The sequence below is a fragment of the Seriola aureovittata genome, chromosome 11 (assembly GCF_021018895.1).
Source record: "Seriola aureovittata isolate HTS-2021-v1 ecotype China chromosome 11, ASM2101889v1, whole genome shotgun sequence".
Lineage (NCBI taxonomy): Eukaryota > Metazoa > Chordata > Actinopteri > Carangiformes > Carangidae > Seriola > Seriola aureovittata.
In genome coordinates, this window is record NC_079374.1 from 8952841 (window position 1) to 8969631 (window position 16791).

General features: G+C 42.0%; 1 protein-coding gene across 9 annotated transcripts in view; it reads left to right on the forward strand.

Moving 5' to 3' along the window:
• Positions 1–16791, forward strand: part of lmo7a (LIM domain 7a) — a 49571-nt gene that overhangs the window by 10701 nt on the left and 22079 nt on the right. For all 9 annotated transcript variants that reach the window (XM_056389110.1, XM_056389101.1, XM_056389103.1 and 6 more), the window contains exons 5-9: positions 3758–3864; positions 12767–12797; positions 14157–14270; positions 15266–15488; positions 16263–16512. In XM_056389110.1, the coding sequence (XP_056245085.1) occupies positions 3758–3864; positions 12767–12797; positions 14157–14270; positions 15266–15488; positions 16263–16512 (725 nt within the window). The remainder of the gene's footprint in view (positions 1–3757; positions 3865–12766; positions 12798–14156; positions 14271–15265; positions 15489–16262; positions 16513–16791) is intronic.

The following is a 16791-nucleotide window of genomic DNA, read 5'->3' on the forward strand; positions in this document are numbered from 1 at the left end:
CCAAAGCAGTCAAGTAGTGCCGTTAAGATTGCTCGGTCCTCTGTGTCTCATCTCTATAAATACAGATGACCTGGGGAATGAGGGATTTAGCTGTGTTTTCTGAAACGTAATTCAACCACTTAATGTATATGTTTAGACATTTGTCAGCATATGATGCGGATTACTACATAGGGGCTATCTTATTGTATGCTGCTTGTCTCCACTGGGGGTTGTCCGAGAAGAACAGAACTGGAAAAATTCTACTCTCCTAGTATCCAAATTTCCAAAAAGGCACAGGGAAGGAAAATGCAGTGGAGAAAAAAAAAAAAGAAAAGCAAAATACAGAATGACTTTAATCACTGCTGAATGAAAGGGTCCTTGCAAACATGGCTCATTAACACTCAGATATGAACATTTTCTACCTCACCACTGTCGTTTTTGTTTTGCTATCTGAAAGATTTCAGCACTCCAAATCCATACCAGGCTTCAGCTCCAGCAGAATAAAAAGCCCAGTGAGGGAAAAGAGGAAAAAAAAACGGAAATCTGGTTTTGCGGAATATTTAGCAACATTGGCTCCAGATCCAGGGCCTATTCTTTGGCTTCACTTGTGTCCAAGGGAATGTTTCCCATGTCAGCACACTTCTCTGCCCGTTGTTGATCACTCTGTGAGCTGTGGGTTTCAGTCATGGCAACCTGGTTCGGTCCTGGTTCTGCTTTTAACCAGTGCTGGGCAGGAAGCCGGTACATAAGCTGGAGGGCTGCAGTTGAGGCCCACTGGGCTTAAGCCAGAGCGACAGAGTTAAAGGTTACTCCATCTGCCTCTGCCCACTGTAAATACACTGTAATTGAGATGGTGCTGGACGTTCCCACATATACCAACTCCTTGGTGAGTTGAGGTAGCAGTGGGAGGAGATAAATAGCTTCAATGACCCTGAGGGAGTCTTTACTCACCTAAAGGTCTGTGTAATCATCTGTGCAATGACAGGCATTTTACCATGTTTTGTTACTGTGTTTGTGTTGTATGGGTGCATGTTATGACAGGATCTGACTGTCAGGACGGGAGGGTCCTTTACTGGGCCGGTTTCAGGGGAGGCAACATTTCAAGTATTCCATCTCTTCTCAGTTTATTGTGACAGGATTTGAAAATGTGTAGCCTGATATTTTAACCATAGCTTTGCTTGGTGCTAGGGGTCAGTTGAGGGTAATTGTAGAGTATGCCTATCTTAGACAAAGAATGTGGTGGAAGAAATAGAGTGACCACAATGCGACCAGTAAGAACGAAGATCCTTTTATATCAAATCAGTCACCTTATGAGTAAGATCTTTCCGTTCTTGGTGTTAAGTGCTTTAATCGGGGTCCTCAAGTCTGCATGAGAGGATTAGAGACTGCTGGATGGGTACAGCATATTTAGCAGGATTATGTGCAGGCACAAGTCAGCATAACATTCTTTCAACATCATTATCTCTGCATGTTCAGGGACTGACTGTTAGGGGGGCTTTTAGTTAGTTCGTAATGCTCTTTGAGGTGAAATGACATTCATAACCAAGTGAAATTAATTATCCTTTTATATTTGGTTTTATTACATTGGCTCAAGGTGAGGTTTTGCTTTACAAGGAGAAACCCAGGGCCTTATGTGGGAAATGCTTCTTGAGATAATCATCTACATATCATCAACAAAGCTCCACAGTCTTTTATGGATTGCATCTGTTAGAAGATTGAAAGCGTATCTAGATCTGGACCAATGAATCTGCTGGGCTGATACATTAGCTGACGTTATCTCATTGCAGATATGTTGGTATCACTGTATATTTTGGTTGAGAAAGTAGCGAGAACCTACTTTACAAAGATACCAACAATTTCGTATAAAGGAACTATTTGTAAGTTTTGCCATTGCTACATAGCCAACAGACTTGTAGCAACAAACTTCCTTCATTTACTTGCCAAGTGCTATCTCCAGCTGTGTTAACTTGTTTTGCTTCTATTTCTATCACTTCTTTTCTTCCACTGAAGTTGGCATGCTAGCCAGCTAGCCCTGGTCCAGCTGGACAATCTTGGCACTTTCCGATACCGAGTCACTGTAGCTTCCAGTCTGCCTTGAAGAAATAGTGCTGCTCAGAGGGCATATTATAACCTCTTGTATTGTAAATGCAACAGTGGCTGAAGCTCTTGGCAAGACTGGTAAGAAAACAGCTGTGGATGCTAATGCTGGCTATATAGCAATAGTAAAACTTACAAGTAGTTCCTTTAAAGCAACAGTTGCATAGTTTGTCAAACAGCCGGGTCAGTCTATAATCATATCTAACATGCAGAGTAATTGCACTTAAAGACATGTAATGTTGTTACTGCTGTCTTATTAATTAACTGCCCTCAGCATGTTAATTAATAGTAAGGCCAGGAAGGTAAGATGTCACATAAGCAGCAGTCGTATATACTTTGATATTTCTGACTGTACATGCTGTACTCATTCAATAAGTAGGTCAAAAATTCAGTGTCACTGTAAAATGTAGGCTACACATGAACTATGATGAGAGGGAAGTTCTCACATTCTTTTAATTTGCAATGTAATTAAGTCAGTTGCTCAGTACTGTTCTGTTTCAGTATGGAAGAGTACATTATCATTGTTTATTAACAAGACAAAGCAGGAGATGAGAAACTCCTTACTGTAATGAATAAACAGCGACCCCCGTTGCCTCCATGTAAAGGAAGGGGTGTTTGATCCTTGACCTGTGGGGGCCCACAGTGACCTGTAGGGCCCTTCAAAGTGCTGTCAAGGGACAAGCAAAGCTGTCAGCAAGAGAAGCCTGCACTGAGAGGTCAGCTCTCTCCTACCATTTGCTAATAAGCATGTTTGCCATTTAAATTTAGAACAAGCTACCCCTTAATCATTCCAGCCCATGTTGAAACCATGTGTCATTACATGAAACCCTCTTAAGCAATGCTGTCCCAATGGGAAGTGCAGACTTATAAACAAGACTGACGGGATTACAACTGGAAAAGTCATAACCCCAAAGAGGAATGGTGCTACTGTGGTTAAGATTTGTTTGAAATGCAAGAGATGTGTGTATATTCATAGAGCAACATGTATTTTAGCTATCTTACACTGCACTTTCAGATCAGATAAATCATGTGCACATACAGTATACTGTATATATATATATATTTTTTAATCTGATATGAAATAAGGAGGAAGGAGAATGAGAAACCGTCCTTCCACTCCCATGTCCTCGTGAGTTGCCTCCGGGAAATATTTGTCAGTTTCAATCACACGACCTCATGTTTCATAGCAACCAAATGTCTCCAAAATACTCCACCACCCCACAGATTCCACAGGTATTCTCGAGTAAAGGGCTTGGCAGGGAGGGGAGGGGACAGTTTCAGGGTGTGAGAAGAAGAGGACGACAGCAGGCAATGTGCTCCTGTGTGTGTCAGCTTTGCACTCGCATGGCCGGTTGGGTGGAACTTGTGCAAAGCTCTGATGTCATCCTTCCTGGTTTTGGCTTTGTCCCCACCCTTACCCAGCCCACAGGTAGCTTTGCTGCTGTCAGTCAGCTCCTGTCACGCAGCCGCTCCCCCCCTGCATGTGTGTTTGTGTGTGTTCTGCACTGGGTCACTACTGACTTGCTCCACACATGCTCCTCCCCGTCCGTCTCTATTCTCTGGTGATATGAACTTTGGAAGCAATGAGTTGTAGGCTGTGTCCTTGCCAGAGAATTCTTCAGTGATTATTCTTTGCCTCTGAAGGTGGACAACCCTCATCCTTGCTCTGTTCTTTGTCCAGGACAACCTTAACGTCTTCCTCAAGGCCTGCGGGAAGCTCGGACTAAAAGAAGCACAGCTCTTTCACCCCGGAGATCTTCAGGATTTATCCACAAGAGTTACAGTCAAGTAAGTATCTTTTGAGCCTTGTAAACTGTTGGTACTAACACTGTGATACCATCCATGCCGTTCACAGAGATGAGGTCTTCTGACACCAACTCATAACCAGCCTCTTAAGTTTCTATTTTAGCTTCCATTCTTTTGCGCAGGAAGGATGAATGTTTCATACTATTCAGTATTTCAGGGCACATGTCTCCTCATGTCAGGCATGATTCAAGTTAACTGCAGAGGTGTTAAAAGAGGTCGGCGCTATTTTCAGGGTGGATGTATTCTCTGAGCACCTGTTGAAGCACGGCACTGCGTGTTTGTAATATGATGGAGGGAACAATGGATGAAACACCACAAGTCAGCAGAGCGAAGGAGGATGTGTAGATTCACCTCCTGTCTGCGCAAGTTTAGCAAATTATCGCCTCAGTCACAAAAACAGCATTAGCAACGCAGGACAGACATTTCATGATGTGTTGTGTACAGTATTTTTCAGTTTTGGATAGTTGGTCTTTTGTTAATTTCATCCCGGGCAGAGAGAAATGCGGTATGTCGAACAACCTGTTCAGTTTTTACACAAGTGTGCCTTCAGGAGGGAGCAGGGTAAGGCAGAGCACAGTCCATCCATAGTACCTGCAGGCTGTTAAACTAGCATTAGATCGGCACTGAATGGCAAATATGTCGCAGTTGGTAAAAAAATGCAAGGTGATTTCGTGAAGTTGTTGGCTTCTCAAAACCCTGCTCTTTCTCTCAGCTCTGTGTCACTTAGCGTTGTCAGTTTGGAGGTTTTTTTGATATGATGCCGCAACCTCTGCCAACATTTTTTCCCATGATCCACCCAAGACTCTGTCATTGATTCCTCTATCACTCTTAACAGTGATGTCGAAACCGCATTTGTCACAAAGACGGAGGCAGATGTACTGTATATGCCCCGGAATATGAACTAAATAAACAAATCTGCCCGTCTTTTATCAAAGACACACCTTCTCGTACAGCAGATACAGCAATATCATTCACTGCATGTCTGATTCAGTGTCATAAATACAAAGATAATTCTTTTATGGGCCTTATGCCCTGTGTGTTTGCCCCCCTTAAAGATTCTTATACCGCAGTATTTACAGTAATTGACATGTTTCGAAATGACATTCACAATGCGGGAAAAGGATACTTACAGTTATACGGCACAACCAAAACAAAAGTGAACTAAAACTAACTCTGAGACACAGTGTTATCAACTGAACTGAACTGTATTTCACCCTGTATTTTGAAACAATGTGTTTTCTGTGGATCACAGTCTTTTTTTGCATGAAATCTTTCAAACGTGTAATACCAAACCCCCATGCCCACTTTTCTGAGTATACCACAGCTCAGCTCTTTGACACCATGTCTGCCTGCGTGCGGGGGTTTGGCCAGAGGGGTCTCGCAGTCCTATTTTTAGGACCTGAGGGTGACTTTGACAAGCAGGATTGATTGGAATGGTATCAGGACTCATGGTGGAGGAGCTTTTAATAGTTTGTTGTCTCCGTCTAGTACATTCTCCCCCACCTGTGTGTGTTGGTGTGTGTGCATGAGAAAGTTTGAGTGCGGTTATTGGCCGAGGTTGTGGATTTGTCACCATGTCTTATGTGGGGTTTGTGAAGGGATCGGTTCATTCAAAGGAGAAGACAGTGCAGTAAATAGTTTTTAGTGTCTTGGTTTGCTGCCGCAGCACGCTAACGCTCACCTCCTGCAGCTGCTCTCACTGTTTTGTTCATGAGTCGGTCTTGATGAAATATATGGAGGACATCTTTAAGTCAGTCTTGTTTTTTGTTTTTTTTAATGCAGCATATTTGCATTGGGCCAAGAGTTATATTCACTAAAGGCTTTGCACAACATAAAGAAAAAGTAGAGGTATATGTGTTTATGGACACAATTATGTGGTTCCCCAGCTGCAGTATTTATGACTTATGCAGAGAGAGAGAGAGAGATGGCACACATAGAGTAACACGAGGAGATAATCCCAAACAAGGCTGCAGGCAACCAATGGAATTATTTCTCTGTTGCTTATCAGAGACTACGCAAATGAGCACAGCACACCACATGCACACACACAGACTGAGAGAGAGAGAGCGAGAAAGTTGTTTCTATCAGCTGTCTTTGCCCCTGGTGTGTGTCCAACCATCCACTCCCTTAAACCCAGTCTGACAGGTGCTTTGCTCAGCTTCCCTGTTCTCCGTTTGCAGCAGCAATCAGGTTGTTATTCTGTTGCTTTCCACAACGACTGGTATTTGATTTTTCTGGCAAAACCCACACATACAGTTTCAAGCAATCATTTATTTTATGCCATCTCCTTGTCTTTTATGTACTTCTACTTCTACTTCTATTTTATTTGTATCATTTTTATTCAACTGTGATCATATATCTGTGTATGCCGAGCATTTGCTTCCCAAATTGGTTTGTACCTGCACTAACCTGAAGGAACGGTGCAAAACAATGAAAGTGTGACTGATTGATATTTAAAGTCAATCAGTCGTTGGGTGACAGAAAATGAATCAGCAACTATTTTGATAATCAATTGTTTGTTTTAGTCTGTTTCCAGCCTCTCAAATGTGAATATCTGCTTGTCTTCTGATAGTAGCCAAAATATCTTAGGGTTTCAAACATGCAATTTGAAAATGATAACAAAGGGGCAAATTTTCTGACTTTTTATGGACCAACTAAATTATATATTAATCAATAGAAAATCAATTTTAGCTGCAGCCCAAATGTTTTTAAGAAACTGATCCAACAGTGTTTCAGACTAAATTCAGGACTGCTGATTTTAGAAATGCTGAATTTCACACATTGATAGTTTGTATATTTCCAAGGCAAGTATCTTTCTTTTTGCTCTAAGCTGGAGTCAGATATTGGCTGTAGCAAAGTGTGCTGAGAGGACAGCCTAATTCACGCTCGCTTGTGTTGTTCCGACAGCCATAAAAGATTATTGAATGTCTGTTCTGACCTTTGAGCTTTGCAGACGTCGTTGTATTGGCCTCACCACCATCTGCGGTGCATAGTGCTCTATTGCCTTGTGTGTTGTGAAACCTGCTTTCTGATAAAGACGTTTATCAGCTGCAAACACGTTCAGTATCACATTTGTTATATCAATAACTGTTGTGATAGAGATATACAGAGACTGTAGGTTGCTGGGCGATGTGCTCTAGAAGATTCCCTCACATCAACCATGTGTCAGTGAACTGTAGGTGCAACCACAGTCCAAAAACCCAGAGGTGTAATAACGAGCAGACCGAATCTGATTCATCATCGGAGACTATGATTCACCGGCTACTTTAGACCAACTGTAGCAGCTGCCCAGGAAATGAGGGCACTAGAGTGCTGTGGATGAATCATGGCATCTAAAAGTTAACTTAACTTATCCACTTCGTTTAGATCCTCGAACTGCCATTTGGAAATTCGGCAGCGTGGACTCCAGGTTGGAGGAGGACTATGACTCTAGAACACGTTAGATTTTCCCTAATGGCGCAAAATGTCAGCGGATTACTCTAGACTTGACCTCTGCGTGTGTTTTAACAAGTGCCATTTGTCACAGAGCTAACTCTTAAACAGGACATCTGGCTTTGCAGGTGGAAATTACAGAGCGTGGGACTAAGGATGCACCCGTCATTATCCTGCGCTCTCATGCTTATTCCACTTATTTCAGTGTGTGAGCTACATGAACCTCAGCCTTATGTTCCTCCTTACTGAGAGTTATAGTAGGTTTAAGAAGAATCACAGCAGATCATATCTGCACTCAAGGTATTCACACTTTATTTTAGTATATCCATTTTATACCCCACAACAGACATAACATTTTACATACAAAACAAATCATCATCTTATAAAATATGATTCATGGCTACAACTTGAACAACCCACAACTAGCTATTAAACATTAAAACACTGCTTAAACGTTAATGTTAATTATAACAATCTAATGTACATCATTAGATTGTTATATGAAATCATAACCCTGATACTCAAAACGACGATCGATATTTTTCTAAAAACAATTTATCAAATACCAATTGTAAAAATAATGTAACAGTGTGAAAGGGGTCAGTTATTGCAGGTTTTCGTTATATTTTATTGATAATACTTCTGTACTTTTACTTGAGTACATTATGAACATTCATCACTTGTAATGAAGTACTTTTACACTGTAGTTTTACCGTTTTTAAATTTCTAAAGGAAAAAAGAAATCTATATTTTTTTTTCTCATTGCACCATTAAGAACATGTCCAGCGTTTGACCTCCACTAACTGACAGAACAAATCCCCCCACTGAGTTGAGTCCAAAGTCTCACTTGTTCCCGCCGTTTGATTCGGCAAATTATTGACAAGGGTAGACTACTTTCCAAGCTTAAAAAAAGAAACTGCCCGAGATCGGCATGTACATCCAAATTTTATTGTCCTTTAAGGAATGTCAGTGAGCCTTTCTACACAATGGAGAGAGAGGAGTGGCTATGTGGTGTGATTACATGATTTGGATTATGCAATGGCATCTCTGGCTGCGGATCAAACCAAATGTTTGAACTTTCCTGAAGGAACAGACAAATTTGGAGAGACCACACGGCTCGTTATCAGAATTTATTCAACACCTTCACATATTGAGCGTAACGTCTTGTGCATGTTGTCTGCATTCTCACGGGTTAATGCACAGGAAGACAAATGAAGTGCCCTCGTGTGTTAGTGTTCCGGGTGTGGTTGAGTGAGCTGGCACCGCACACACTGCACTGGTTTCACAGTTTAATATATGGCACCGCCGTCACTTCTTGTTACAGTGTTTTGTGAACTGTGGGCAGATTGTGAAACCAAACGAGCAATGATGATGAACGGCCAATAAAGTTCCTACACCATGGACACGGCCCTGGCTGTAAAAGGCCAATACAAGGGTTATATTTGTGCTCTTTGGATGACTCGGAGAGAGAAATGCCAGCCTCACCCTGTGTCCTCGCTCACAGAGGCTGCAGTGTCTCCGATAAGTACGACACAAGTGATGCCGACACTGTCTCACCCGCAGCTGATTCCTCTATTCACCCTCTCTCCCCGTGTCTGAGGACTCCTGAGAGCGTCTGGGTGTGTGTTTGAATCCAAGGTATTTCATGACAATGCAAGAACATAGATGAAGGATGTCACATGTGGTGTTAATGAATGCAGGAGAACAAGTGATCATCATTCCAAAGGTATGCTTCCAATTGTACATGCGCACCCATTAATTTAAGGCTTTGGTACTGAGTTTGTTTGTCTTTTGGATAAAGGAGCAGCGCTGCCATGGTCTCGTTGGTGGCTGTACATTGTCTGAGTTGCATCCTGTGGTCTCAGTTCTCAGTAGATTTTGTCTCGCTATAGATCTAAACAATTTAGCCTCTGCCATAGCACAGGGAAGTGATTGACATAATTGGAAAGATAGTTTCTTTTGGCTCACGTTGAGAAGGTATTTGTCTAACATTTGAATAGTGGCTTATGTTTCTTCAGTTGTGTGTCTTTCTATTCATCTCTGGTTTGTATTGGCAGAACACAATCTATGACTCCTTCACGATAAACCAAATTAACTTCAAGTTTTGCAAAAAACAGTGTCACGCAATCAGAAACCTGTTATGTGAGAAAATTCTACTTTTAATGTGGGTGTAATGATTAAAGTAATCCTAGTCTTATGATTCTAATTTGGTTGAGCGGCTTGCTGTCTCATATTTTCCACATGTTTGGCATCGTGTGGTTAATGTGTGTAGCGGCGGTGGTGGTTGGCTTTGCAGGAGTACAGTGGTCTGGTGTCTTTGCATTTCCACTGGAAGTCAAAAGGAGAAGGATGTCACTGGCTGACGAGGTCTCTTACCCTTTGACCTCGGCAAGAGTGTGATGATGTGAAAGTCTGTGTAAACATGCAGAGCTTGAGGGTAATGGCTGAAATGAATGTGTTGTGGAAGCGATGAGAGCATCCTGTTAATTTGTCAAGCTGGAGGGTTTCCTGTCAGAGCTCTGTCCACCCACTTTACAACACGTATACATTGTTTGATAGGGATCAGCCGCTTTAATGACCATGAACGGCCTTGTTTTACTTCCTAAACTTTTTTTTTTTTTTCCCTACAGTTCAGGACCTAAGTGTCTGAACAGATACACATTTTCTGTTCCCTCCGGCTCTGAGCTTCAGCATTAAGTTTGAAATGAAATAATGGATGCTACATTAAAGTGCAGAGTCTCAGCTTTAATTTCAGTAGATTTACACCAGGATAGAAAGAAATGTGTGGCATAAAACAAAAAAAACAAAAAATCACATGATCACATTTTGATATGAATTTGATCATATGCATTGAATTTCTAGCTAAATTAAAGTGGAATGTGGTGGTCACGTTTATCAGATCAATTTTCAGTGTCTTTGTTACTTGCATCTGTGCAAGATGCACAAACACAAACGGCTTCCTTCCCTTCTCATCACATCATTTGATTATTTAACTGATAAAACAACTTCACAGAAGCTGTGCTCCCTGTAGAGAACTTTTGTGTATCAGACTCTGGTGACGCTGATTTTTCTCAATCATATGAGCACTCAGCTGATTCTTACAGTCTACAGCAACGTCCTGAGGCTCTGAAGGCCTGAAAATAGTCCTTTTTTATTTTCTCTTCTGTTCAGCTATTACCACTAGCTATAAATGAGCATTACAAGAAGCGATGTGGTGATAGTTTTGGTACACAGCTCATTATTCTCTGGACCTAGCTACCATTGCTATAATCTTAGACTTTGTGATTGTGTTCCAAGCCACAAAAGAGAGGGCATTTTTTTCTTCTGCCGCTTTTATTTGGTCCATAAATTTGCAATATGCCAAACTGGTAAACTTCCATTTCAGTTTTCACCGCCGGGGAATTAGAGTGCTGGAAACCCCTGGTGTGACATGACGCATGCTGGTGGGAAAGTTGAGCTGCTTCCCGTCCAGTTAAATGCCGTCAGTGGTCGAAGGGGTGCTCAGATCCTTTGCATAAGTAAAAGTACTAGAAAGAACATTGTAAAAAAAAATAATCTGTTACAAGTAAAGGTTCTGCATTCAAGATTTTACCAAAGTAAAAGTACAGAAGTAGAAGCAAAACATGTTTAAAGGAGCTACAACCAGAGATTTATCACCTGAAAATTCCACTATACACCACCTGCTCAGCACCAAACAACAGGCAGACACACTTAGCAACGAGCTGGTGAACCAGGAACACAAGTCCCAAATGATAGTATAATGTTGCTCTGTAACAGCTGCACGTGTATATGTGCTAACAGATTTACCATAGCAACTTGTTCTTGAATTATGAATGTTTTGTTAACAATTTGTTTCCGCTGCCGCCAAGTGGCAGAGAAAAGTCAGTTATTGCAGGTTCAAAGCTGAGAGTGCTGAAATTAAAAGTAGCCGTCCCTCAGAAAAATGGCCTCTGTGAGTCTGTTACATCATTAGATTGTTTTTAACACTAATGCATTAATGCATAAATAGCATTTCATTGATGTATCTGGTCAAAATGAAGCTATTTTTGAACAATTCCAATTGGGTCATGAGATAAATCTGAAGGGTTGAGAGATGATGAATGGGGTAGGGAAGAAGGAAAGAAAAGTTCTGCTACACAAACGAATTCATTTTTGGACTTTTCTATAATGTATTCTATTTTTATGAACTATTTGATCACTTCACCTCTCGTAATTCATAGACATGGCAAGGGCTCCTGTAAGAAGGTACAAGCCACAAAGGTTGGGAATCACTTTAATCTTGAACAATTTGTTGTGCTTTATAAACTGATCTAATGTTTTTAATGTAAAATATATTTTTAGTAATTTTAAGTAACCATAGCTGTCAGATAAATGTAGAGTAAAAATACAAGTATATAAAATATATTAAGTACAGTACTTGAGTAAATGTACTTCACTACTGCCTGTCCGCCCTGCTTTTATGGAAGTTATGTTCTGAATTAAATCTCCCTACTTTGTTTCCTCTTCCTAAACCAAGCAACCTATAGGAACTTAAACATGTTTGATTGACAGGCAGTCATATAAGATGGAGCCACCGTACATGCATCACATTCTCAGCAGGTGCCGTGGTGGCATTGCCGGAGGCGAGGAGACCGTAAGAAATCCGAGCGTTCGTGGGTGGAGAGGCGTGTGTGGCTATTGTATTACCACATGACAGTAGGAATGTGCAGTATGCAGAGAAGGTGTGAAGCTATATACTATATATCTTCGTCTGTCACCCTTACGGTTACTGTATGTGCTGTAGCTGTTCATCACTGTGTGTAGGCCTCAGTGCTCAGGTACTCAGTGTACACAAGAGAAAGGGAATAGCAGGCTCGCAGGTTGAGACTGAACTTTGTTTGGTTTCACAGGAGCAAGAATGAGCTGACATTTTCCTAAGAAAGTGATTTAGTGACTGCTAGGTCAACTGTCAAACCCCCAGAAATATGACTGCAATCCTGCAGGACCCTGGGTAGCTGTTTAAAGCTTTGTTGCTCCAACAGTGGAGCCTTGTTTGTTTGTTTTTTCAGATGTGAAATCTGCAGTCATTAGTTTTTATCATGAGTCAGAAACAAGAGCTGTTTTTGAGCCCCTAAACTTTAACTAATGCTTTTACAATTACTTGAATTTTGGCAATTAGTGTAAAAATACGCACATAACTTGTTCAGTTCCCACACTTTTCAGCTGTGTTGTTTTTTTGTTTTGTTTTTTTTTCTATTTCAGAAGTGTGTGTTTGTTTTGCCCTCTGCCTTTCTGTTGTTGTGTGAGAGAGTGAGTGAGTGAAGGGCTGGCAGTCGTCTGGATTGTGCTCTCAGTTTCCAGCTCTTTCACTGCCTAACACATACACCCAACACTCATGCCCTCTGTTCTTTTATTGTCTATTTTCTCTCATACGCATACACCACTCTTTTTTTTTTTGCTCTTTCTCTCACAGGCATCAAGAGACCAACAGGAGGCTGAAAAATGTGAGTGGAAAAAATATAAGCTATGTCTTTTTATTCAGAAATAATAAAACATAAAATCTAATTTAGTTTCAGCTACAGTCTTCTTCATGTATCATTAGAGAATAGAATCCCTTAGTTTTATCCACTAAAACATTTTGTACCATTGCTACGATAACATTGAATGTACTTTTATGTAATACATATTTATTACCTTTAAGGTGTACAACAACCAATATGTGATGGTCATACCTCAATTTAGCTTTTAGTATTTTTGGGACATTTATGCCTAAATTACTTAGGGAATGGTAGAAAAGTGGAAATAAGGGGATGACAGACAACAAAGGTTCCCAGCCACAGTCACACTGTGGGTGGTGCGATTACGTGAGTCTTAAAACCCTGAGATCACACGAATGCCTCGTACACTCACGCACTGAATCAAACAGATAAACCTGTTAAAATGAGAACGCGTGGTAATTCCAACACGGCCCCTAGATACCATTAGACTGACAGAAAACATGTAACACAAAATTAATTGATTTAGTCTTAACGTTAATCCCTGACTTAGATTTGGTAAATGAGTTCATGAGAGGAAACAGGAGAGTTTTTCCTCGACTGAATTTCAGTTTGATGCTCTGCCTGAAACAAACAAACAACGTGTTTATATCTCCATAACAATATGAGGAAAAAGGGGGTTAAAAAAAACCCAAAGATTCACTTGATCACTTGGTCATTTTAGTGAAATGAGCCTGGAGACATGGGTTAAGTGTTTTTAAAGTACAGTCCCGTACATTTGGCATTAGTCATAGATTTTGTTTCAAAATGTTCTAATGCAAGTGAAGTCATTGCTGAAGAAACCTCGTCCTCATCACAGCTTCATCATGGCTTATCCTCCTATCTTTGTCGGCTGTACACCCCAAATGCAACAATAATCTTTTTTCTTTTTTTTTAAATCTTGCATGTCATAAAAAACCAAAGCGCTGACGTGTCAGTTTGAACTGTTTCATGCGTAATAGGGGGACCGGCATCATTGATTTAGAGGCGTTTGTTTGCTTTAGTGCGCTACATCTTCCTGTCCAGGCCAATAATGCACACACACACACACAGACAGCAGCAGAGTATTCTGGATGAGCCTGGAAACAAGAGCATGGCACTGGGTGATATGACCCCTGTGTCAGGGTAGAGCTGCAGCCCATCATAACAATCGCCTGCTTTAGCACTGCACAGAACATTCATCACTGAGGGTAAAGGTGTCGCTTTAATCTGATGTGTGTGTTTGTTTGTTTGTGTGTGTGTGTGTGTGTGTTCTGTCTGGTAATCATTCATTTTCATTCACAGGCATGTATGATTTGTGTAGTAAACTGTCTGATTTCCTCTTTCCAGGTATTGATCACCATTTACTGGCTTGGCAGAAGAGCTCAGTGTGACCGTTTCTATGATGGGCCTTACCTGAACTTCAAGGCATTTGAGGGATTATTGGGCACAGCGCTATACAAGGTAAATTTCTCCAAGTGGGTAATGAGCTGCCTTATCCGCGCTCATGAAACAAAAGCTTAATTTTCTTGTAGAAACCCAGAAAGAGGCGTGAATGAAATCCTCTTTTCCAGCCACTGCACAGTAGATTTCTGTATCCTCCGCGGTATGTAGACTATGTGCGGAAGAATGAGTGCGATAGGCGGCGGTGCCCGCAGATTGCTGGCCACTAAAACCAAAGCTACATTAAGTCATAAATGACCTGATCCCCCCACCCTCCCTTGACACAGCTATTTTAATCATGTTTACCACACAGCACAAAGTTCGAATATAGTTTGCATGTGAAAATAACTGCCTCTTTTCTTGAAGAAGCACCCCCCCCCCACCCCCCCACCCCTGCTCATGCCAGTGTTGAATTTGGCACTTTTCTTTCACACAGATTTATAGGTGGTGGTGTGCAAGGCCTCTATAATTCAACCGACTACAGGGATTTTCAGTAATAGCAGTTGGTTGCTGCACGTCTTGTACGTTTAGCTCTGATAATCCAAGTTCAGTGGAGCGGGGGTTTAGGCGGGGTTTAGTTTGTGGACTTGTATTGTCTGGGAGGATTCAGTGGATTACAGATCTGAAAATCATTTTCTTTTATTGTGGTTGACAAGTTTTTGCTTGTTTGTAGTCGTTGCTGGTGAAGGTGTGTGTTTATGTGCAATGACATTGTTTTCGTGCAGCAAACCCAGTCATCAAGGGTGTGTGGGTCACGGCCCTGTTTGTTTTGACAGAGATGGCGGCGGATAGAAAACAATGAGGTTATCCCATTTAAATTGCAGCATGCTTTTCCCCTTATAGGCGGTATAGGAGTGGATGTTTACAGTAAGTGAGTCTGAAAGAAGGAGAAGTCCAGACAGCTCAGACTTCACGCTCTACCTGGGGGATCTCTCAAGCACGCCACACACAGTGGAGCTAAATATTGCAATTGGCACCCTGTTATCTGACTGCATGTGTTTGTGCGTGTATGAAAGGCTCTGCAGGAGTCGTCCGGTCAGAAAGACGACAACGTCAGAGACAGCGGTTTTGGAGACAGCTGGTACTCGGAGAGAGAGGAGCTCTACCAACTGAGAGGAGGAGTTGGAGGAGGCAGCGGCGGCGGACACAGGAGAGACGACTCCCTGGACAGTTTGGACTCTTTGGGTTCCCGACCTCACAGCATCTCCTCTGACACCACTCTGAAAGGCAGCAGCGAGGGTAGGAGATGCCGTGTCCTTTTTTTGCATCCACATGCAAACTCACATGAACACACTTTTAGACACTTTCATTCTTTGCCTTTTTTTTTTTTTCACCCTGCTAAAGCTGAATTTATGGCATTTAAGAGGCCTCGGCATTATTTTATTTTCGAGGCTGACTCTCACACCCGAGCAGCAGATTGTCATTAAAGTGTTCAAACTTTCTCTTATTGTTTCTCTGTATCAATATTTATAATCCAGTTCATTTGTGTAGAACTTCAAATATTTGGACAGGGTAGATATGTGGCATCAGAGCCAACGAGTTGACTCCCATTTATGAAAACAAATACCTATTGCCATCTAGTGGTGCGCTTTTGAAAGGGGCTATTTTAACCTGATAGGAGAGGTATGGCGACGCTAAAGCCTCTTGTTTCATGACAGAAGTGTAGTACGCTTTAAGAGAGAGAAGTGCTGGCCGGTGATCTCAGAGCAGCCCCCCCCACCCCACCCACCCCACACCCCCTTTATAATGAGAGGGCAGTGAGACATTCCACAGTCATCCACACTGGCTTGTAAATGAGGAGGCCTCCGCTCCCCACCCTGCACCCCTCTGTTGCTCCTTCAAAGTCATGCCAACACACAGCTACACCCCCCCCCAACTCTTTTCTCTATTTCACCCCGTTTGTCCTTTTTGCTACTGTCCTTTTCTTCATTTCTCCCATAGCCTGTCTTCACACATGTTTGTCCCCTGCTCTCCTGTGTCCCCCCCCCCCCCGTCCGTCCGTCCATGCTCCAGGTTGTTGCAGTGACACTGAGGCAGACTCTGTCTTCAGGATGGCTGAGAACAAGGACGGTCTCAGTTACCGCCGCTCGGTGGTCATCACACCCAAGGCCAGCACCCAGTTTAACCAGTTTCTGCCCACTAAAGACAAACCCTCAGGCTACGTGCCTGCTCCACTAAGGAAGAAACGGGCCGAACGCAATGAGGACAACCGGCGCAGCTGGGCCAACCCCACATACACAGAGGACGAAGGCACACTCACCAGGTACTGTTAAAACACACACTGATCTGTTTGAAGGTCCTGTTCTAATCTCAGCTAATTAATGAGTTATTATTCTTTTTATTTCCATCTTACAAGCATCAAAACAAAAAGTGATGGGTTCGTACCTAAATGTCTACTTTGTGCTTGAAGTTTACATTGTGGTTGTTTTTTGACTCTGTCCTCTCCCATTGCTGTCGGTGTTTGTGGTGCTGTTGTGTTGTCTGCGAATGGTCGATGGTGTTGTCGTGGAATGACTCAGTGAAACAAGGCTTCCCTCTGACT